Source organism: Aethalodelphis obliquidens, unplaced genomic scaffold, assembly GCF_003676395.1.
Source record: "Aethalodelphis obliquidens isolate GAN/ISIS:26980383/991018 unplaced genomic scaffold, ASM367639v1 scaffold60, whole genome shotgun sequence".
In the NCBI taxonomy this organism is placed as follows: Eukaryota; Metazoa; Chordata; class Mammalia; order Artiodactyla; family Delphinidae; genus Aethalodelphis; species Aethalodelphis obliquidens.
In genome coordinates this window covers 10,474,571-10,496,839 of record NW_020838004.1, presented here as the reverse complement: position 1 = coordinate 10,496,839, position 22,269 = coordinate 10,474,571, and the positions used below count along the sequence as shown (strand labels likewise).

Below are 22,269 nucleotides of genomic sequence, written 5' to 3'. Positions count from 1 at the left end.
AGTCCTCCTTGTTAAATTGGAAGTTTTACTCTGCTTTTCCATTTTGCTAGTGCTTACATTCCCATCCTGATGTCATAATTAAATCTATATCTCTCTTTTATTATATCAGAATTAAACAGTAACTATGACTGATCATTTCACCAATTATTTTATTAACACATACTAAAGAAGTTCAGAAACTGTTTTCCCTCTCCTCTCCAGTTTTTTGCTAAAATAGTTCAGAATTTTTATTATTAGGCTATATTTAAGCTGTCATTTCTAATATGTCTCTTCTCTCTCAAGAACCTTTCTTAACACTTGTCTCATAAATTCCTACTCATAGGAACATCATCCATTCAGATTCAGTCATATATACTGTAAGAATAATTATGCAATACTTTATCCTTTCTTTGCATGTTGTTTGAATGTCATATTCTTTCAGTTTTTCCAGGAAACTTCTAGCTTGAATTTAGGGTCCTCCATTCCCTTGTATAATTCTGTAGGTTTTCTGATTTTCTATGTGTCCCTTAACAATATTCTTGTTTGTTTCGACTTTGAAGGCTACTACATACAGTTTAGCTATAAACATTCTTGCACATGTCTCCTGGTGTTCATGTGCAAGAGCTTCTGTAGTTAAGGTATGCTCTGATTATAATATATGTTCATCTTGGCTTTACTAGATAATGCCAAATTGTTTTCAAAGTAGTTTTACCAGTTCACACCCCATATCAACTCTGTATGAAAGTTCCTTTTTGTGTGTCTTTGCCATTCTGGATAGGTTGTATTTCATGGTGGTCTTAATTTGCATTTCTCTGGTTACTAATGAGATCAATTGTATTTTTCTTGCCTATTTCTATTTTTCTTCCTCTATAAAATGTCTGTTCATGACTTTTCTTTCTGATTTATAGGAATTCTTTGTGTATTCTGGGTATATATGTTACAAATATCTAATTATAGGATGAGAAAGAACAGCCTATGTGATAAAGTGGTATTTGGGCATAAACTGAAGTGAAATGAAGAACAAATCTTGCAAATATTTAGGGAAAGATAATTTCAGGCAAGGGAAACAGGGTAAAGACCTGAGGTAGGAACATATTCAACAAGTTCCAAGAACATGGGCATCAGTATGGATGGAGCTGGGGAGACTGTAAGAGACTGTCTGTGCAAGATTATGTTGGACCTTGTAGAGTTTGATAAAGAATTTGGACTTCATTCTAAGTAGACTGACTGGTCACTGAGAGTCTTGAGCCAGGAGTAAAATAATCTGTAGTTTTTAAAGTCTCACTCAGCTGGGTAGTGAATAGACTGTGGAAGTACAAGGATGAAAGCTGGGAAATCAACCAGCCCATGTAGCAATAATACAGCTCTGATGATGGTGGCTTAAATTATGGTGGAAGAGTGGAAAGGGGAGAAATGATTGGATTGGGGTTATAATTTCATGGCATCCACCAGGATTTGCTGATGAATTGGATATGAAGTGAGAGAATAAGTGAAGTATCAAGGATGACAGCAGAGTTTTTGTCCAGAGCAAGTGTGTAAATGGAGTTAAAAAATGGAAGCTGCAGTTCTGGGGCAAGTGTATCAACGTTTTATTTTAAACATATTAAGTTTTGGAGGGTGTTATTAGACATACAAGTGGAGATACTGAATAGACAATTAGATAGTTAAGTCTAGAGTTCCCAGAAAAAGTTGAGGCAGGAGTTATAAATTTGTAATCATTCCATATCTATGTGACATTAAAGATATAAGAGTAGATGCTAACACCTATAAAGAGAGTGTAGCTATCTAAGAGAAGTCTGAGGACTGAGCTCTGGAACTCCAAGACCTAGAAGTCAAGAAGATGTAAAAAGCAAGCCTGAGAGACTAAAGGAGTGGCCACAAGAGTGAGTTATGTGGAAGCCAAGAGAATAGATGAAGGAAATGATGAACTGTGTCAAGTACCACTGATGGTTTGATTAAGATAAGTACTGAGTATTGACCATTGTATTTTGACCAGTGGAAATCATTGGTGCCCTTGCCAAGAACAATTTTATTGGAGTAGGGAGTAGTAGAAAAACCTGACTGGAATGGGTTCAAGGGAGAATGGGAGGAGAGGAAGTAGAGAGAGTAATTTCTCTTCATGGGATGGATTGTGCATAAGAGGGACTATCATGCAGACAAGAGGGCAGACGATTTCAGAGAAAAATCATTGAGTAGGTGAGAATGAATAAGATTTAGTGCTGAAATGGTAAGAGCATACGCAGTTCATGCGTTGTAACAGGAGGGAAGCAGAGTATAGGGGTACCAATATTATACATTGATTACAAAGAAAGTGTTCTCCAGATGGATCTCCTCTTTTCCTAAGCCTCAAAAAATCAGTTCCTTTGCATCTGATTCCATCCTCAAAATGATGTCCATCAGATTGAATGAAAGACAACTATTAAGTCCTTCTCCCCCTCTTCTTTCTTATACCCCCATGCCCATCCCTAGCATTTGAACCTGTCTTCCCTCCTTCCCACAAAACAATGAAAGCTTCTGAAGATAGATGCAGTGGGGTGGGAGAATAGTGGGTGGGAGGTGGTTACTGGGCCCACACACCTAGTTTCTACTTAGGTTACCAAACCACCAAGTACTGTTATTTTTCAGAAGTACATGAGTAACATTGCAATACAGAGTCATTCTAAATTTTTACTGAATTCTGAGTACTTTTTTGCCATTATCTAGTTAATCAATCAACAATTATATAAAATTCTATAGATTTGTTTGTTATATTATTTAATAGTGATTTTTATACATGAAGACTAGGAATCATTTCTTTGAAAGACTAACCTTATATAAAATCCAGCAAATCAAAAAAAAAAAATCACATTGCTGTTCACATTATCTTTTTAGTACTCTTCCTGTGATATTCCTTTTTCAAGATCTAGGTTAAGTCAAAATAATAACTTCAATAGCTGAACAAATATTTATTAGTAGTCCACTGTATGATAGATGGTTTGGAAAGCTTCAGATCTACATTGGTAAATAAAAGAGACCTGGCCCCTATCCTCATGGGTCAATTAGCCTAGCAGAGGAGGAGGCTGTGTGCTCTGAAGGAAACAAATGCAGCAATAGAGAATAACTACAGAAAGACATAATAATGTATTCTTTCATTCATTCAGCAGAGATTTATTGAGGCACTGCCGGACACTGGAGAGAATATACAAAGCTGACAAAGAGGTGGTATCTTCTCTGACGATCACTGTCAAGAACAGGGGAACTTTTTCATTAACCCTCTTCTTCTCTTAACATTATCTTCCCTTGGGGACTCTGATTTGTATCTACAAATGTGTATGTGGTTACAAAAATTATATATCTAAATTTTAATCTAATTTCATCCTCTTTGGGGCTCTGGACCTTAACTTAAAGTTGCCAGTTGTGGTAGAATTAAAGGAAAACAATACTTTTTATATTTTACTCTATGATGAAACAAAGGCAATTTAAAATTAAGATTGGTGCAGATGTACATGTGTCTTTACAGTTCCTATTTTATATAATGTCAAGAGGAGCTAAGGTTAACTATTTTTAATAACAGCTAGTTATTTTATTTAACTTGCTAAGAGAAAAATCAGTGACTGCATTGCTTGACAATGGAACTAATGAGGTCCAAATCATAGGCTTGATCTCAAATGCAAACCTCATAGAGAAAAATATTCTAAAGTAGTGTTTTCCAAACTGTTAATCTCATGAGATACTAGCAGGTTTTTCATCAAGTGAAAAAGACAGATATACTTGGGAAACACTATATATTAATATTATTCTCTTAGAGATCCATAATCCATACAACGTATTGAAGGTTCTGAGATACAGTACTAAGTAAGGTAAGGATATCACTTTAACTTTTCTAATACAGCATTGCTTAAACATATTTGACCATAGAAGCCTTTGTCGTTTGTTTGTTTGCTTGGGTTTTGGAGGGAGGAGAAAAGAGGTGATTAGGGACACTTTTTAATATCAGAAAATGCAAACTAAATGTAGTTATAGTTTCCCTTCCTCTCTCAATTCTTTCTGAAGTCACAGCTAACATTAGTGAGTGTCTGCTATATGCCAAGCACCACATACTTTTACACATTATTTTACCTAGGCTAATGGTGATATTGTGAGGTAAATGCCATGTTTAATAGGTGAGTAAACTGATACTTGGATAAATAAAATAATCCACCCCAGATATAATGCTTCTAAATGATAGGATTCATACCCAGATATGACCAACCCAAAGTTCATTTTTCCCACATGCCACATGTTCATAAGCTGTAGATAAATGGAAGAGTTATTACATCTCTTAAGATTTATTTTGGGAAGACCAAACATATTCATTGTAGGGGTGGAGGGTAGAGGTGGCAAGATTGTAACAATTTAACACTTTAGGAAAACATCTCTTAATAATACTTTACATTTATTCAATTCTTTAAGTTAATTCTCCTGGTGTGCAAAGTTCTCCCTTGACATACACTGCTTGATTAGCTCCAGAAGAGTCATTAGCCTGCAGATTTAGAGAAATAAAGCCTATGTGAAGGGGCAGCAGTGTGGTCTAGTGGAAAGACCATAGTCTTTCCCTGACCGTTCTATTTAATGTCCTGTTCCCTCAAGTCACTCTCTGTTACATTACACGTTTCACTCATAGTGCATACTATCGTGTGGTATTATCTTACTCTTTATTTGTTTGCGGGACCTCTCTATATTCCCACCAGAATATAAGTCCCATGAAAGCAGATACCTTGTTTGATTACTCAGAGCTGTAGTTTCAGGACCTTAAACGGTGCCTGGTACATGAAACCACTCAATCAATTTTTATGAGTAAGTAAAAGAAAGAATAAAATAAATTAACCCTTGATTAATATCTCTGCTTTGGCATTTATTATCTCTATAAACTTGGCCAATTACTTAGCTTCTATAAACCTATTCCTCATCTTTAAAATGGAAATGCTAGTGTTTATTTCAAACCCTTGAGCTGCAAGTTAAATTACATAAGATAGATACGTAAATGATCTAGTTCAATTGTAATTCATCCTTCAACTTTGCTTTTATCACATGTTCCCCTTTTTTTCACTGGGACTCATGAAAAGACTGGATCACAAGCAGAAATGTGAACATTTCTATATTAATTCAAACTGCATTATATATAATCAGCATGTTAGGCAATTGGAATTTATTTTTGGTGTAAGACTTTTTACACTGAACAAAATGTAAAACATTTGCTTTAGTTTTCAGTAAGAATCCATGGTTTCATAGTGTAATCAAATCCTGATAAAACCAGAACTGAAAGGGCATAAAAAAGAGAAAAGGGGTTAAAGTAAATGAAAAAGAAAACCATTTTGGAGTTATTATTGGGGAGGGAAGGGGCTGATAGGATGTATGTCTTATTTTCTGCTAACCACAGTATTTTAGGATTGGAAGGAATCAACTTTTGTGCTCTTTCCCACAATCTCTTGCCTAGACCTCTTTTCCAGAATCCCACCAAATGACCATGAAGTCTCTGCCTGAAATGCCAGAGAGATTGTGTGAGAAAAAGTTTGGACTTCGGAGTCCACATAACCCAAGCTCTATCACTCTAACATTGGGCATGCCATCTTCTTGACTCTTCATTTTCCCAATTTACAAATGGAATTAATAATACCTACTTGTTGTGAGGCATAAATGATACATATATAAAATTCCTGGCATATAGTAGATACTCCACAAATATTACTTCCCTTCCCTCTGGTAACTCATTCCTTCCCCAGGAAACTTGTTTGAAACATCTCCTTAAACATTTCTGGATGCTTTCTATATATTGACCCCATGGCATTTGTTTCTCTGTCACCTATCCATTCTAACACAACTTTGGAGGGGGGTGGTTTATAGAACAAGTGTAATCCTTTTTCTTTATGACAATACTTGAGCTCAGAAATCACAAAGGCAAATGCTTGCAGAGACCAGGCAGGTAACTTAATTGGGCAGAGTGACCTGATTTAAGAAAATTGACCAATGGCCTACTACCAGTTTGTGGTAGGAACCGGGACGTGTTGGAGTATCTGTGCCCCATTCAAAAGCAGAAGCTGTAGCTTGGCTTTAACAGATTGTCGCCACCCAGCTAATTCAGAGATGCTTTCATAACTCTGGAAAGAATTGTGAGCCAAACAAAACATGTCTATGAGCCAGAACAAGGATTAGATACAGCAAACTGCAGCCTCTGCTCAGATGATTGCAAACCATTATCAAGCCTTCCTTAGCCTTTTTTCCTGGCTTAAACAGCACAGACACTTGATACTGTTAAGTAGCCCTTGCCTGTCATACAGCAGGTGGGAGCTGTAGTCCAGCCTGCCCTCTGATCACCCCAAGGCACCTGGGAACCAGCAGTGGCCCAGTTTTACATCTTGGTCTCCTTCAACCAGTCCTCATGAGGCAGATTTCTACTCATCTCCCTGTGTCAGACTGTTTTTCTTCCTAACACACGACAATTCAGCAAAATAGAAATTCTAGAAATTGTCCAGAAATACCAATGTGGCCTGACCAGCACAAGATGTAGACTCTCTCCTCCCTTAATTTAGAAATTAGATTCTTAACTTTGGGTCCTTATATCTCATAATAGTCCATGTATTGATTTCAAGGAATTTCAAATGATCATGAGTCTGCTGAAATTGTGCACAAGATTTTGTGGGGTTTGCATATGTATATGCATATCTTTTAACAGATTCTTAAAAGAATAAAACTCAAAAGGAGATTCAACATCTACTAAACATTATGTTTTAATTATGTAGTCTGTAGCATTAACTTTGGGAAGGCGGTCCTGTCAGAATATTGACCAACACTGAGCTTGGTTTCTGCTAAAAGCCATTTGTCTTTTCTACATGTTACTGCGAAGCTCCATAACCTTGCATGGGATACTGGTGTAATTACCCACACCCATCAGCCCAGTGAACGCTGGTGTAATTAATTCTTTAATCCAAGTCTGAGACCTAACATTTTTACTTATTGTATCTCATTTTATCAGATAGATGCCAAAGCCTATAATGCTATAATTTTAAGAAAAATCATTCTCTGCTGGAATATTTAGTTTCTATGTATTTATATTACCTTCCTTTCTTTTTTCTTCTCCGTAGGTCGAAAGTTTAAAAAGTTCAATAAAGTTAGAGTTATGAGAGCACTAGATGCCGTTGCTCTCTCACAGCCGGTGGGCATTCCAAATGAAAGCCAAGCCCTAAGCCAGAGAATCACTTTTTCACCAAATCAAGACTTACAGTTGGTCCCCCCACTGATCAACTTGCTCATGAGCATTGAACCAGATGTGGTCTATGCAGGACACGACAACACCAAACCTGATACCTCCAGTTCTTTGCTGACAAGTCTGAATCAGCTAGGCGAGAGACAACTTCTTTCAGTAGTCAAGTGGTCTAAGTTACTGCCAGGTAATAATTATTTGTATATAATAGCATGTAATAAAAACTTTACTATGGCTTTTTACTAGTGGGTGGTTAAATAAAACAGTCTGTGCAATAAATTAAATATAGTGTAAACAGGGTGTTTTAGTATGTGTTTCAGCAGTTCAAAATATTTATCTAGGACTCTATATTATATGTTACTTGTCTAGGACCCTACTGTGTGCTATGGAAATACAAAAGACATAGATAACATTTTGAGTCTTGTTGATGAATCAAGACTTACATAATGAAATAGTTACGGATTAGCATAAATCAATATGTTAAACCATAGATAATATAGTAGTTCAGAAAAAAGACAAACTGACCATCTTCTTAGAAGTGCCTACTTCATTCCAAATCCTAATTTAACCAACCTCACATGGTTGAAAATAAAACTGAATGTACCTATTCATATAACAAATCAAAATAGTATTGAGTATAGCAGAGTATCTAAAGTCAATTAAGAAATAAAATTCCTAAACATAAACAAATAATTTGGACATAGAAAAACCTCCAGTCACTATTTTCTCGAATTTTACCTAGACAGTGAGAATTTGGCTTATATCATCATGAAAGGATTTCAGTCATTTTATTTATAAGCTACTTTTGCTCTCTCAGCACAGCTCCACAGGAGCCAAGCAGTTGAAAGAGTTTACAGGGGTGCAGTTCTCACCTGGCTAAATCTTAGAGTGCAAAGCCAAGAGAATACATGGGTAGTAATTACTTGTGGAGGCATTAATCCCATAATTAGAAATAGAACATTTTTGATCTTTGTGTCCTTTTCCAAAGTTACTTTCTCTTCACACCAATAATATCCTTATACTCCTTTAGACCAGTTTATTTTTCCAATATCTGATCAAGAATTAAACATAATATGCCATTTTAGTCTCCAAGTAAATTTAATAGTCTTGGGCTTCCCTGGTGGCGCAGTGGTTGGGAGTCCGCCTGCCGATGCAGGGGACGCGGGTTCGTGCCCCGGTCCGGGAAGATCCCACATGCTGCGGAGCGGCTGGGCCCGTGAGCCATGGCCGGTGAGCCTGCACATCCGGAGCCTGTGCTCCGCAACGGGAGAGGCCACGACAATGAGAGGCCCGTGTACCGCAAAAAAAAAAAAAAAAAAAGAATTCATTTCCCAATTTGCCTTAATATTATTTCTCAGTTATTATTCTACCTGAAAGGTTTGAAATACTATAGATGAATTGTTATTGAAAATTCAAGGTTACATGAGACAGAAAGAAAAATAGATTCCTGTTTGTTGAATCTTTTAAAAAACACATGTTGAGAAAAGTTAATTAGATTCACTATTCTAGTGAAGATAAAGTAAAATCAAAAATCACAGTGCCCAGGTTCCTATTAGCTTCATTCTTGCTGAAAAGCCTTGGACAGGTATTTTTTTCCACTAGAAAAGTTCTGAATGTTTTTTTTTTTTAAGTTACTGTAAAGTGGTTATCAAATTTGATAGACCTTTATTAAATTAAAATGTTACAATAACATTGGCAAACATTTTCTATTTAAAAATATGAGTGTTTGGTTCTTCCCTGGTGGCACAGTGGTTGAGAGTCCACTGCCGATGCAGGGGACACGGGTTCGTGTCCCAGTCTGTGAAGATCCCACATGCCGCGGAGCGGCTGGGCCCATGAGCCATGGCTGCTGAGCCTGCGTGTCTGGAGCCTGTGCTCCGCAACACGAGAGGCCACAACAGTGAGAGGCCCGTGTACTGCAAAAAAAAAAAAAAAATATATATATATATATATATATATATATATAGAGAGAGAGAGAGAGAGAGAGAGAGAGAGTGTTTATGTGTTTAAACTTTTCTGTTTTTCTATGATTTGGAAAAGGTTATTTCTTTGATGTTTGTTGATATAGTTCATATTTCTTTTGTTTGCATTTTGTACGTTCTCTATTGTTTAAAAAGATTCTACTGTCATTGGCAAAGTTAGAAAATAACCAGTCATAATTCCAACAATAATTTATTCATTTTGGGGAAGAGCTAAGTGAGCTTCTTAAATTGAAACACTATTATCTCTCTAGATTTTTGATCCCCACACACCCTCAAAAAGAGTGAGAGAAAATTTTTACATTGTATTTGGTGGCAACATTTTTAATGTTACAAAATGTAATTTGTGTGTAAGTAAACAAGAATGATGGCATCACCAGTATTACATGTACTGTTTTCACTAACTGTATAATAAGGGAAACATTAGGATTATTAAAGTATAGTGTGGCCCATGGTCTTTCAAACCATATTTTCATGGTCTGAATTCTGGGAATAACTCGAATGAATGATTAAAATAATCAGTGAACTAGAGTGACTATATTAACCTCTGTGAAAGGACTCTGAAGGACACATATATATATATAAAGTAATCTGGTATACCATTAGCTACTCAAAAGCTGTCAGTTGACTTTAAATCAGAGTACAGTTTTATTTACTTGATTCACTCAGTAAGTGTCTATTGCATACTTCCTGTGTGCAAGACTTAACAATTAAACAGTGGTGTTAGAAAGAGAAGCCAGAAGGCTGAGTGCATGGTGTGAATGCATTTTGGTGCAGCACATCCTAGCATCTGGTCATCAGTTTTGTACATAAGAGGAACTTGTTTTATCCATTCACTCACATGTTACTGGTCTGTGAAAGATGGCCTTGGTTAAATGAAGCTTATTAGAAGTCAGTTTACTTATTTACAGTGAAAAAGAAAGATGCTGCTAGGAAAACATGTAGGTAGATCAGGTAATTCTTTCACAATAGGAAAGTGTAGTTGGGAAGTCAGCTTATGATCAGATTTCAGGCCCTCTGAGGCATAAAAGGAGAAAAATCTGCCTTGAAGATCTGGGTGAAAGGAATCATGGTCCTAAACTAAACAGGGACAACACTTCTTCACAGGATCATATGTTCTCTGGTTAAGCTCATTTGAATAGCAGACCTGTAGGGATTTGAAGTTAAAATACTGTATATAATAAGTGTTTGCTCAAGAAATAAAACTTGTAGATTATATGTGTTTATCCAAATAAACCAATGCCCTTTAACTTTGCCAAGAAAAAAGATAATATTAAAAATTTCTCCGGAGAAAAAAAGATCAGCTGCAGAATGATAATCATTACCAAGGTGACAGCATGCATGAGGGCCTCAAGGCATGTATCTGCAGGTCCCTGAGAGGATTTATGTTGCCTGGTCAGGGATTCTCATTTCACCTTTGTCTATGCTTTTCTTTTATCTTGGACCTGTTACAATAATTGCATTGTATTTAACATCGTTCCCATAGTATTTCAGAGATATCTTTGTTTCTATTTAATGGAGACTTGCAAGATACTTCAGCCTCATGACAGTACATTTACAAGCGGTCTCTTAGGATACATTGCCTCTGACATATTGTACCTATACATGAATGATTTCCCATTGACATTTAGCTATAATTTCAGTGGGTAATGTTTTCTTATTTGAAACTTGAAGCAATACAATATTTAAAAAATTTAAAAAATGAACAAGACATATTCCCTCTGTTAAGGAACATTCAATCCAATGGAATATAAGACACCCAAACAACTATACAGTTGACCCTAGTACAATGTGGGAGCTAGGGACACTGATCCTCCGAGCAGTCAAAAGTCCACATGTAACTTCACAGTGAGCCCAGTTCTGCATCCACAGGTTCAGCCAACTGCGGATCATGTAGTACTGTAGTACTGAAAAAAATCCTGGGTGAGTGGACCCAGTTCAAACCCATGTTGTTCAAAGGTCAACTATAGACGTATGTGAAAGTGGCATAAGATACAGATTTTTAAAAATGGGGACAGAAGAACATTTTTGGCTTCAGGGACAAGAGAAAGATTCAGAGACAAGGTTTCAGTTAAAGTACACCATGAAGGAGAAATGAGACTCTGATAAATCGTGGTTAAGACAAGAAAGCATTCTGGATAGAAGGAATAGTGTGGCTGGTGGTGTAAAATAAGGAAGTCATGAGGTATGCTTGGCAAACAATGAATTAGACCAGCATAAGAATAGTTCTCAATCTTTTCAGGTGTGAAGGTCCCTTAGTAACATAAAAAAATGTCATCATACCTTCCCCCACAGCATAGTAATTAAAACTTTTAATAGCTGTTGATTGAGAAAAAATACATTTGTGCATATGGTTTCTCAAACACTACTGGCCTCCTGGGGGTTTCATCATCCAAGTATTAAGAAACCACTGACAATAAAGTTATATTGGGGAGAGTGGCAGAAAGTAAATTTAGAGGCATACATTATGGGCTGAGTCAGGGTAGGCTTTGGAAGTTAAATCATTAAGTACTCATTCCCAGTCCAATTTCATCTTTAAATATTCTTCATCCTGTATATTAATACGTTGTAGCAGAATTGATGTGACAGAGAGGTTTGCGAGAAATATTTCCTTTTTATAAATGTTGTCTTGATTCTTCTATTTAGTTGGTGAAAAAAATCTATTCAGGTCAATGCTTTGACATTTTTAAACATACCTTACTTCTTGGTCTCAGCTAGCCAGACTACTTGCAATCATCAATATCAGAGGACTCGAACAGTCCTTTGTCTGGTTTTCTGCCTTTGAAGCATGCCAAAATATCTTTTGAGTCAGTGATAGGCATTGCATGTGTGACAAAAGATGTTTTTCTCTCGCCCCAAATCAACTGAATAAATTAAATTACTTTCCCCAACAAAGTGATAGAAAAGAAATGAGATTAGCCTTCTAAGAGTAAAGTCAGGCTTTGATAATACTTTTATGAAGACTTTAAACAATGATTTTTCTGATATCCTATTCCACTGACATTTCTATTGCCAATGTCGCCAAAATGTTTTACTTATCAAATCAAATGAATACTTTCAGCCCTTAACATGTTTCACATGCCTCTGGGGCCATTGCCAAAGTAACCATGTCTTGCCGAACCTCTTCCTTTGGCGTTCGTCACTTGCCTTCCAGACAGATATGTTTCTCTCAATTTACATATCTCCTGTTTCCTTTGTGGATTTGTTCTGCCACTCACACCATGAATTTAGCATTTCCTGGTTCCATCTTATATTCCATTAGTTTCTCAGTCTGCAAGGCTGGATGTGCTCACTCATGGCCTTGTTTTCAACTACCACTATATTCCGATGACTCCTAATTACATGGTACCAACCCAGACCCTCTACGGAACTACTGGACCATATATTTCTACTGCTTATTACACATTTCCACCTGAATGAACTTCCAAGCCAATATGACCTTCTGCTCCGTGAGCCTAAGGCCTTTTTCTGTATCTTGAAATGGCACTGCAGACAGAATCTTGATTATAATCCTTGGCTTACTTTTCTCCTTCACCTCCTGTCTAATTAGTTATCAAATTCTGTCACCTCTGCTTATTATAGATATGATTCATTATCCACGATATTTACACTGCTACTGCCTTGAGCTAGTTTAGGTCCTCGTCATTTTTTCCTAGATTTCGGTCGTAGACCCCTGACTGACACTATTACCACAGTTTCACACTACCCCCAAACCATACTCAATTCTGCCACCAGAATCATCTTTCAAAAACAATTATAATCAATTATGTTATTCCCTTCCCTTTCCAGAACAAAGCCAGAGTTCTTAGCCTTAGTACCCCAGGCCCTTCTGTGATCTGCCTCCTGAGTTTGCACATTTTCTCTCACTCTCCCACTTCAAGCACCTTAAGCTTCAGTTCCCACAAAGCTCTTTGCTCGATTTCCTGCCTTTCTTCGTCCATATTGTTTTCCCTACCTGGAGGCCCTTCTTTTCTCCTACATCTTCCCCGGCTAGTCCCTAACTAGCCTTCAGGATGCTAATCAACCTTCCCCTAGAAAGATTTTCCTGCGCCTTCCCAGACTGAAGCCAAAGGCCCCTTTTCTCTCCGAGCACTTCACCCTTGCCTTTGTCAACCACACCACTGTCACGCTTCAGTGGTAATTATGTTCTACTTATCTGTCTGTCTCACAGACTACAAGTGTTAAAGGCAGAAACAGCATCTTTCTAGTCTTTATGCCGAGTTGCAAACATAATGCTTCATCCCAAACAGGTGCTTAAAGAATATTTATAGAAATTTAAATTTTGGAATTGGTATGAAAGAACTATGCTGCCTTAAATCATTACCCATCATGTCCTTATTCATAATGTCATCATACATATGTTGGTGATTACATTTATTGTGCTGAAGGTATTTTGTGTTCCTTAAAGTTCATGCTTTGTGTCATAAGGTGCTGAGGTAGTTAGTGCTCTGCCCTTGTTGTAGATTAACTATTTCAGTATGAGACAGTTTTTAGAGGAGCACAGCCTGTATATTTTATTGAAACTCTGGAATTAAGCCAGGAGAACCTAGGAGGTCATATAGGCCATGTGTTACTGTACACTTTCTTTTCAGTTTTTTCTTAGGCATTAAGGATTGGACAGCTTGTGACAGAAATTATCAAGTCAAGTCACTTTAAAGGAAAGGGTATTTTTCTTTACTACTTGTTGAACACAATTACGGGTCATCCATCACTTCTCTGTGTGAAGGTTTTCATTTTGATCCTCATCTCAAATGTACTGAGTTTACCTGATCATTATCATCAATGGGAATTTGATCTCAGTGTTCCTGTCTTTGTTTCAGTATAAAGTAATGAATGATATTACAGTTAATGGTAAAAAAAAAAATTGCACTTCTGTACCAAGTATGTTCAAGTCAATTTAACATTGTACATTTATCTCAGATAAGCCCTCTAAAAGGGGGAGTAAATAAAGCTATTTTCTGAGTTGTTTTCCATTCTGTTAAATAGAAAGAATATACTTTCTGCTATAAATATTGGTAATTTCATAAGTTTTAAGTTATTTCAGCAAGATTTGCCTTTTATATTATAATATACTAAAAATAGACCAAGTCTATATGTGCCTCCCTTGAGGGGGTCTTGCTTTGCAAAAATTAGGAAAGTTTATTTATTTCTTATCAAATGATCCTAAACTTGGTGGAAGAACTAATTACTATTACTATAAAATATTCAGTTTACAAGTGGCATTTCTGTATTAGATCTATTGTATTGACTGACTCATAATTTTTTTAAAAAACAGAGAGGTAAAATATATAAACATGAACTTTAAGATGTATATATGGCATATGAAAATAAAAAGAGAATTATGAAAATTGCATGCCAAATTTTTCTTGGCTAGTTATTTAGGGAGTCTTTCTACACCTGAATAAATCAGGATGTAAGCAATAAACACCAACTCTATTAATTTAAAAAAACAAAAACAAAATGCCTCTGGCTATTAAAAACAAAACAAGGATGAATTGGGAGATTGGGATTGACATATATATACTAATATGTATAAAATACTTAACTAATAAAAACCTGCTGTATAGCACACAGGGAACTCCACTTCGCTGTACAGTAGAAACTAACACAACATTGTAAAACAACTACAACCCCCCCACGAAAAAACAGTTGAGCTTCACCAAAAAAAAAAAAAAGAAAAGAAAAAAATAATTTTCTGAAAAGACATCAGGGATTCACTGAATAGAAGCTAGAGGACAAGTCTGGAAAGTAGGCAGAAACCAAGGCATCTCTGGAGGGCCAATAAACAAATCATACATGTCCCCATTGGATCCCACTGTCATTAGGCACTACCACCATCACAAGTAAAGCCTAACCATATGTTAATCTTTGTTTTACTATTTTTTGCTTCAAAGTCCAGGTAGTAGGTGTTCCACAGATCAAACCTAGATCACAAGCCCAGGGGAAGAGGCCTTAGCCAACTTCCTTGATGGGAAAGTGGGGGACTTGCGCTCACTAAACTACAATCAATGGGAAACTCTATTTGCATAGAGGAAAAAAGGGAGGGAGAGAAGGAGGCAGGGGAGAAAGTGAAACACTGAAAAGTCACCCTCCCCCCAAAAAGGGGGCAAATATCTGCTATGGTACCACTATTTATGAATATGTGCTAGGGTTGTTTTTGGTTCGTTTGAGACTAAGAATTTCTAGGAAGGGAATAGCAGTCTTCCTACTATTCGCATGAAGTAGGGACTATCTGGAACATATGGAGAGAAGATAGATAGGCTTTTCTGCTACCTGCCTTGAGACAGTTAACTGAATCAGGAAATAAATTTCTTTTGCCTTTGAGATCTAAGAAATTAAGTTTTGCTTTGGTTTTACTTTTGAAATAGGCCATTTGTAAGTGGACTTCAGTGAGACTTTTTGAAGGAATAGACACTATTTAAAAAGCTGTACAGAAAGTGGTTCCTACCAATACACTTGTTTTTCTTTATACCTTTAATGAAATATTTCATTCACTTTTATTGTTTCAGGTACACATAAATTAAATTTTATATCTTTTGCTCCGATAACTCCTCATACCTCTAATTCACATGTATGTGGATATCCCATCAGTCCCTCAAACAGGTCCAAAACTTACTATTTTTTCTCTAACCTGTTTCTCCTCCTTTATTTTGTCTCAGTAATGCTGTTATCATCACCCACCATTCAAGTAAAAAAACTGAAAGATCTATTTGACTCCCTCTTTCTCCTACCTATGTACTATCACTTGCCAGATTTCTTTGATTTTACTCTTTAAACATTTCTCTGATGCACTCTATCTTCTCTACTCCTACCTGTTGACTTATTTCAGGCTTTTATCATCTCTCACCTGGACTTTGGCCATAGCTCCCAATTTCTCTCCCTAACCTCAGACCCTTTCCCTTGAATCCATCCTCCACATGGCTACCAATGAGCTGTGCATAATATAAATCAGGCTATATCACTCCCATTGCTCCTTAATAGGAATACAAGACCATCAACGATCTGACCCCAGCCCATGCCTCCAAGCACCCCTTTACCCCTCCCTCCTTTAAGCCCATCAGTGCTGAGCTGGTCATCTTCCCCCAAGCGGGCAAAAAGAGAATTAGAAAGAGATGGAGAGAAAACTTTGACTGTGTAAGTGAAGATACACTTGCCTTTTCCCTGCCATCCTTCCTCTGCCACCAACACCAGAGAAAGGTCTAAAAGAGGGAGGTTGTGAAGGTGTGAAAGACCAGAGCATTCACACCACACACACACACACACACACACACACACACACACACACAAACACACCCATACCCACAGACTCTAAACCTCTTAAGCCATATGGGAGTTTAAAATGAGACTGGATTAAGTTTCAGAAAGCAAAAGTGACCAGAAAACTATGGAATCTACCCAAAATTTAATTAAGGATTGTTAAAGAAAAACTAGATGTAGCATAATTGAGAGCAGTGGTTTTACAAAATAAAACCAATTTATGTTTAAATCCCAAAGAATTAAGATTCCTCCACCAACTGACTCTAATCTGTTCAGGCATTATTTCTGTTTGGGGGCAATTTTCCTGATCTTCCTATTGCCTGGTGTATTCCCTCTTACCTTCTCTATCGCAATACTTATGTGCTTATCTCTCCTGTTGAGTTGCAAGCTTCTTTTAAGGGCAACGGTTGTGTCTTACTCATCTTCATAACCGCAACATTTTACCACAGTGCCTGGCACACAGTTGGCTCTCAATAAATGAGTGTTGCGTGAATGAATGATAGATGTTTGATTTAATTAGTGAATTCCCAGAAATGCTAAATCACAGTGACTAATTTTAATAAATTCCAGAGCCTCTTCTTTTTAGTGTTTCAGACTCTATTATTATTTCCTGCTTTTTTGTGTAAATCTATTGAGATTGAAAACATTATATTACATTACCCTACTTACATCTATTTTCAAATTTTTATTTATTTTTAAGATTTTTGACAAAGTGATTTTTGTGATCATTTTATATGTAAATTTATTTTGTAGGTTTTCGAAACTTACATATTGATGACCAGATAACTCTCATCCAGTATTCTTGGATGAGCTTAATGGTATTTGGACTAGGATGGAGATCTTATAAGCATGTCAGTGGACAGATGCTGTATTTTGCACCTGATCTAATACTAAATGAGTAAGTAATAACTTGACATTTGTTGTTATTGTTATCAAAAGTATATACGTAGGATAATCTTGAAAATTACATTTCAACAGATGATCACACCATCTAGTGTCCTAAATAATAGAATGTTCCTGAAAGGTTTCTTAGAACTACCTCAGGATATAGCTTTAAATGACAACATTAATAAAATTGTATTATTTTATCAGTGATTTGACATTTGGAGCTTTTTTCTTTTACTTCAATAGTTGTCACAAATCAAAATTTTTTAAACTTCAAAAATGTATCAAGAAATATACTTAAAGACAAAAGTAAATATTTAGTTTATCCAATTAAAATTTTTACATTGGTAATAATGAAGATAATGAATTAAATGAGGAATATTTTTGCATGAAAGTATTGACTTACCTTCAAAAAGTAAAAATATTATCTCTCTTCCTAGAGGAAAACTTAGACTGGTAATTTATTTAAAACATTGAAAAATAAATATTGAATTCAATTTGCTTCATTATATTGGAATTAGTGTAATTAACTTTCTACATGTAACCTTAAACTGAGTAAGAATCTTTTCATGAAAATATTTATACTGTCCTAATGGTGCATGCTGACTCAGAATTATATAACATGATAATTTATATTTGGATAAGTCTTTACAGATTACAGGTAACTTTCATATATTTTATTCCATTTTTTCCTACAATCCCTTGAAGTTGGTAAGGAATCAGCACCCTTTATTTCACAGTCCAGGAAACTGAGGCAGAGGAGATTGCATAATTTGCCAAAGAATCTTAGCTCTTCTGAGTCAAAATCTAGTTTTTTTGTCCACTATTCCTGTTCACTTTTTGACTAGCACAAATATTACAAAACAGTACAGAGTTGAGAAAATGCCTTAAGTAAATTTCCTCAACATTCAGAATTTGTGTTTGTCTTGTCAATTATTTAATGCTTGTTAATGTTGTCTTTTCTATATCACCATACATTTCCTCTAGAATAGTTCACAGTGTAACTATTTTATACTGGATACTCTAAACTGAGTGCACTGAACTATTCTATACTATTCAATTTCTGTGAATTGAATTCACTCTCCCATTGGATTGCACACAAAATTTTATTTGTGTTTTTCACAGGAAAAAAATCAGTAAATAAAGTATTTCCTGAGTGTTCCTCAGCAACACAAATTTTTCTTTTCAACTCCCACAACTTTGCTCTCCTTTCTTGGTTTAGGTTTTTAAAATGTGATAATAAAAGTGAGAAACAGCATTAATCTCAGTTAATGTGTATTTAATATAATTTTCTAACTTCAAAAATCCAGTATTGTGACTAAATTTAGAAGACATTTAAAATTCCAAATATTGAGTTTGTTTATAAAAAATCATTTTCAATAAGTCAGGTAATTACTAAATCTCATAATCTCTGATACATTACATAAACTGGCTAAGCTACTCTGTGTTTTTTTTCTTTTCCTGTTGCTTTTTCTTTTGTGTGTTGTGTGTGGTGAAAGACAGCGGATGAAGGAATCATCATTCTATTCATTATGCCTTACCATGTGGCAGATCCCACAGGAGTTTGTGAAGCTTCAAGTTAGCCAAGAAGAGTTCCTCTGTATGAAAGTATTGCTACTACTTAATACAAGTGAGTGAGCATAAGTAACTTAATACAAGATATTTACTTTCTTAATTTTTAATTCATTAGGAAAGTTTCAAACAACAATATGATCATATGATTACACATGAGCTATGAATCTTAGATAATAACTGCAAAAGAGAAACATCCATAGACTATAATAACATTACTTCATATTTCTCAGGTTTTACCTATCACCTAATATTAAAATAGCCCATCAATTAAGCCAGTTTCTATCCTTTTTAGGTAAAACATAATTAATTGCCTTTTTCATATCCATCCAATTAGATATTATAAACTAATTAATATTGCATAAACACAAACTATGCTTCCCTACATCCCCACCTCACAGAGGATTTACTCTATAAAACCCACAATTTTATTTGTAACTATTCTCTTTATGTCAGGATAGGCTAACGGTCATAACACATAACTGCAAAGATCAGTAGCATAGTACAATAGCAGTTTATTTATTACTCACGGTCAGTCCAGTGGGTTGGCAAGAAAACCCAGGCTCCTTACATCCAGGGGCTCTACCCTTTTCATTACCTTGGAGTCCTCCATTGGATCTGACTAGAAGATGAGCACTGCATAAGAAAAGGTTTAGAGATGAGACCTTGAACTGTCTGCCACCCACATTCTATGGCTCACCTTAACTGCAGGAGAGGCTGGAAAATGCACCCTAGTTGCATACCCTGAAGAAAAAGGAAATGTTGTACTATAGAACAGCATTGGTAACCAGAAGGATGGGTAGATATCCATTGATTCTTTAATACACAAAGAACACATGCACCTCTGCTTCAATGGATCTCCAAGGGTCTGGGAGGGAAATTTTTTTTAAATTGCTTCTAACTTTTACCCTTTTCTGTGCCATTTCCATGCACAGGTAGACTCAGCCTTTGAATGCCTGAACTGGCCCTTCCTTCACTCATAGTGATTTGAAAGGAAACCACAGAAAGCTAAGGCCTTAGGTAGAAAGTGAGCCAATAGTTTCTCATCAATGATTGTGCAGAGACTTCCTTCTAATGGCATGAATCTCGAATGGTGGGGCTGTGGAGTATATCAAGAGGAAAAGCAGAAAAGCTGAACCCTTAAGAAGAAAGTTTACCTCATGAAATCTATGCCCAGATACAGATTAATACAGGATCTAAGGATCCATAGCCTTATCCCCCACCCTTGGAAACCCTATCTGGAGCATAGACCTGCAAGCCTAATTTGATGAAAAAGCATAAAAGGGGTTAAGGGAATTGATATGGGACTGGCCAAGAGAGTCAACTGGAATAAATGTAATAATACAGCAGTTAATGCCTGTCATTCTTTTCTTGACAGTAATGAATCCAATAGCAGATATATCATAGATAGTCCTAGATCTCCCAAATTAGTTGATATCATTAACATAATTCTGTAATTATGGCTAGGCTACATTATGCTGGGGACCAAACAACCCCAAATCTCAGTAGCTTATCAAAAAAAAATTTAAGTATTTATTCTTCTTACTATATTTCCAATGCAGATCAACAGGGAGGCTCATTGTCATCACTCACGTGTTCCAGGCAAATGGAGGCTACATCTTGACACATGCTTCCATAATCACTAGAGCAGTGGTAAGGAAAGAGAGTGGTAAGGGAAGGAAGGGAGATACGTATGACTTCCACTCACATACCGTAGAAGGCAAGGTTTTTGGCCACTTGCAACTTCAAGAAAAGGGAAAATCATATATTTAGTGAATAGTACTATACATTTTATATATATATATATATATATATATATATATATATATGTTATTATATATAATTGTGTGATAAAATTTGCACAAATTTTAATGAGAGTTTTTAGGAGAGACTTGGCAAAGTTATTGAAAATTCATCCTTAAGTCTTAAAAAATAGATAAGTATTACAAAAATCTGGGGGCAGAGAGAGAATTAGAAAGCTAAAATAATAAAGTGTGGAAGAGAAATACATACACTGAATTAGTCAAGTCAGACTAGTATATACTAGAACTTAATATGCTGCAGTGGAAACATCACAGATCTTTGAGCATGGAACAAATAAATATTGTTGAGAAAAGTAGCTTTATATTTGGGGGAAACTTAGTTTGGATATTTAGCTCAAATTGTACCCTAAAATAAATGGCACATATAAGCACCTTAATTGTTAAAAATTAGCTAAAAGGAATATAAATGATTTAGAAATCTCAAATAAGGAATACCTTTTAAAAAATGAATGCAATAGGAAAGTTGGCAAAGAAAAAGTTCAATTATTTGATAAGAATTTAAACCTCCCATTTGCCATTAAAAATTAAAATAGATATCCAGGAAAATATGGCAGTTTGAACACACACTTTTACCATCGTTCCTAATAAAACTACATAAAAATATTAGTCAAGGGATTTTTTTAAGAAATAAAATAAAAGGGAAAGAAAATGAAAGAAAAATCAATAGCAATAAAATTCTGCAAGCCAGCAAGTAGAACTAATTTAGCATACCTGAGAAGGTGGATTCTAAGCCTGAAGTAAGAAAAGTCAAAGAGCACCTTGATTTGCATCACTGAACCTCTAACATGTTTTGCAATTAGTGACAACAATGATGTTGTTTTTTGAAATGAGAATGCAAGTAGAATTTAAAACACCAAATTCTGTTGAAAATTTGTTTCCAAATATCATCCAACCATGCAATTGCTCTTCTGCAACTAAGGCAGAGATTGTAGGTTTATTCCCTGAAGTGGATATAACAGAAGGCAGCTGGATTGGTGAACTGCAGGCACTGATGAGGGTGAGGGGTTTGATAGTGTAAACAAATTAAGTACATACAAAATGTTGAGACACCATCCTCCAAACCCACCTATCTTCTGGAACACCGTCATCCAAGTTTATATTCTCCAGATAGGAAAATGAAAGAGTCTTCTCTAAAGAATTTGTTTAGCTGGAAAGAAAAAGAACTAAATATGCTAATAGCAAGAGTTTCTCTTTGAAATAGCCAGATTGCCCTGCACTAAAGCTCACAGTCAATAAGCACTACCCATTCAAACAGAACTATCAATCAGCTTTTAAATTTTCCACTCTTGAATATAAATAAACAACCAAGGCATCTGGGGAAGGCGTTTGATATCAAAAACAAAGACAAAATTAAAAAAATAAAAACTTGGAGGAAACAGAAACCATGTAGGGAGATGAAAACTTCAAAATAATTTAAAAGCCATCCTTCTTTAGAAAGATAAAAGAGCATATTCCAACTATAAAACAATGACTGGATACATGAAAAAGGAATAACACAAAGAAAGAAAAGAGCTCTTGGAAATTAAAATATATATATATATATATATATATATAT

General features: G+C 35.8%; 1 protein-coding gene across 2 annotated transcripts in view; it reads left to right on the top strand.

Annotated features, from left to right (window-relative positions):
• PGR (progesterone receptor) overlaps positions 1-22,269 on the top strand; it is a 104,660-nt gene that overhangs the window by 68,253 nt on the left and 14,138 nt on the right. The window contains exons 4-6 of one of the 2 annotated variants that reach the window (XM_027087790.1): positions 7,080-7,385; positions 17,188-17,332; positions 18,819-18,949. In XM_027087790.1, the coding sequence (XP_026943591.1) occupies positions 7,080-7,385; positions 17,188-17,332; positions 18,819-18,949 (582 nt within the window). The remainder of the gene's footprint in view (positions 1-7,079; positions 7,386-17,187; positions 17,333-18,818; positions 18,950-22,269) is intronic. The other variant, XM_027087791.1, reaches the window with a different exon arrangement.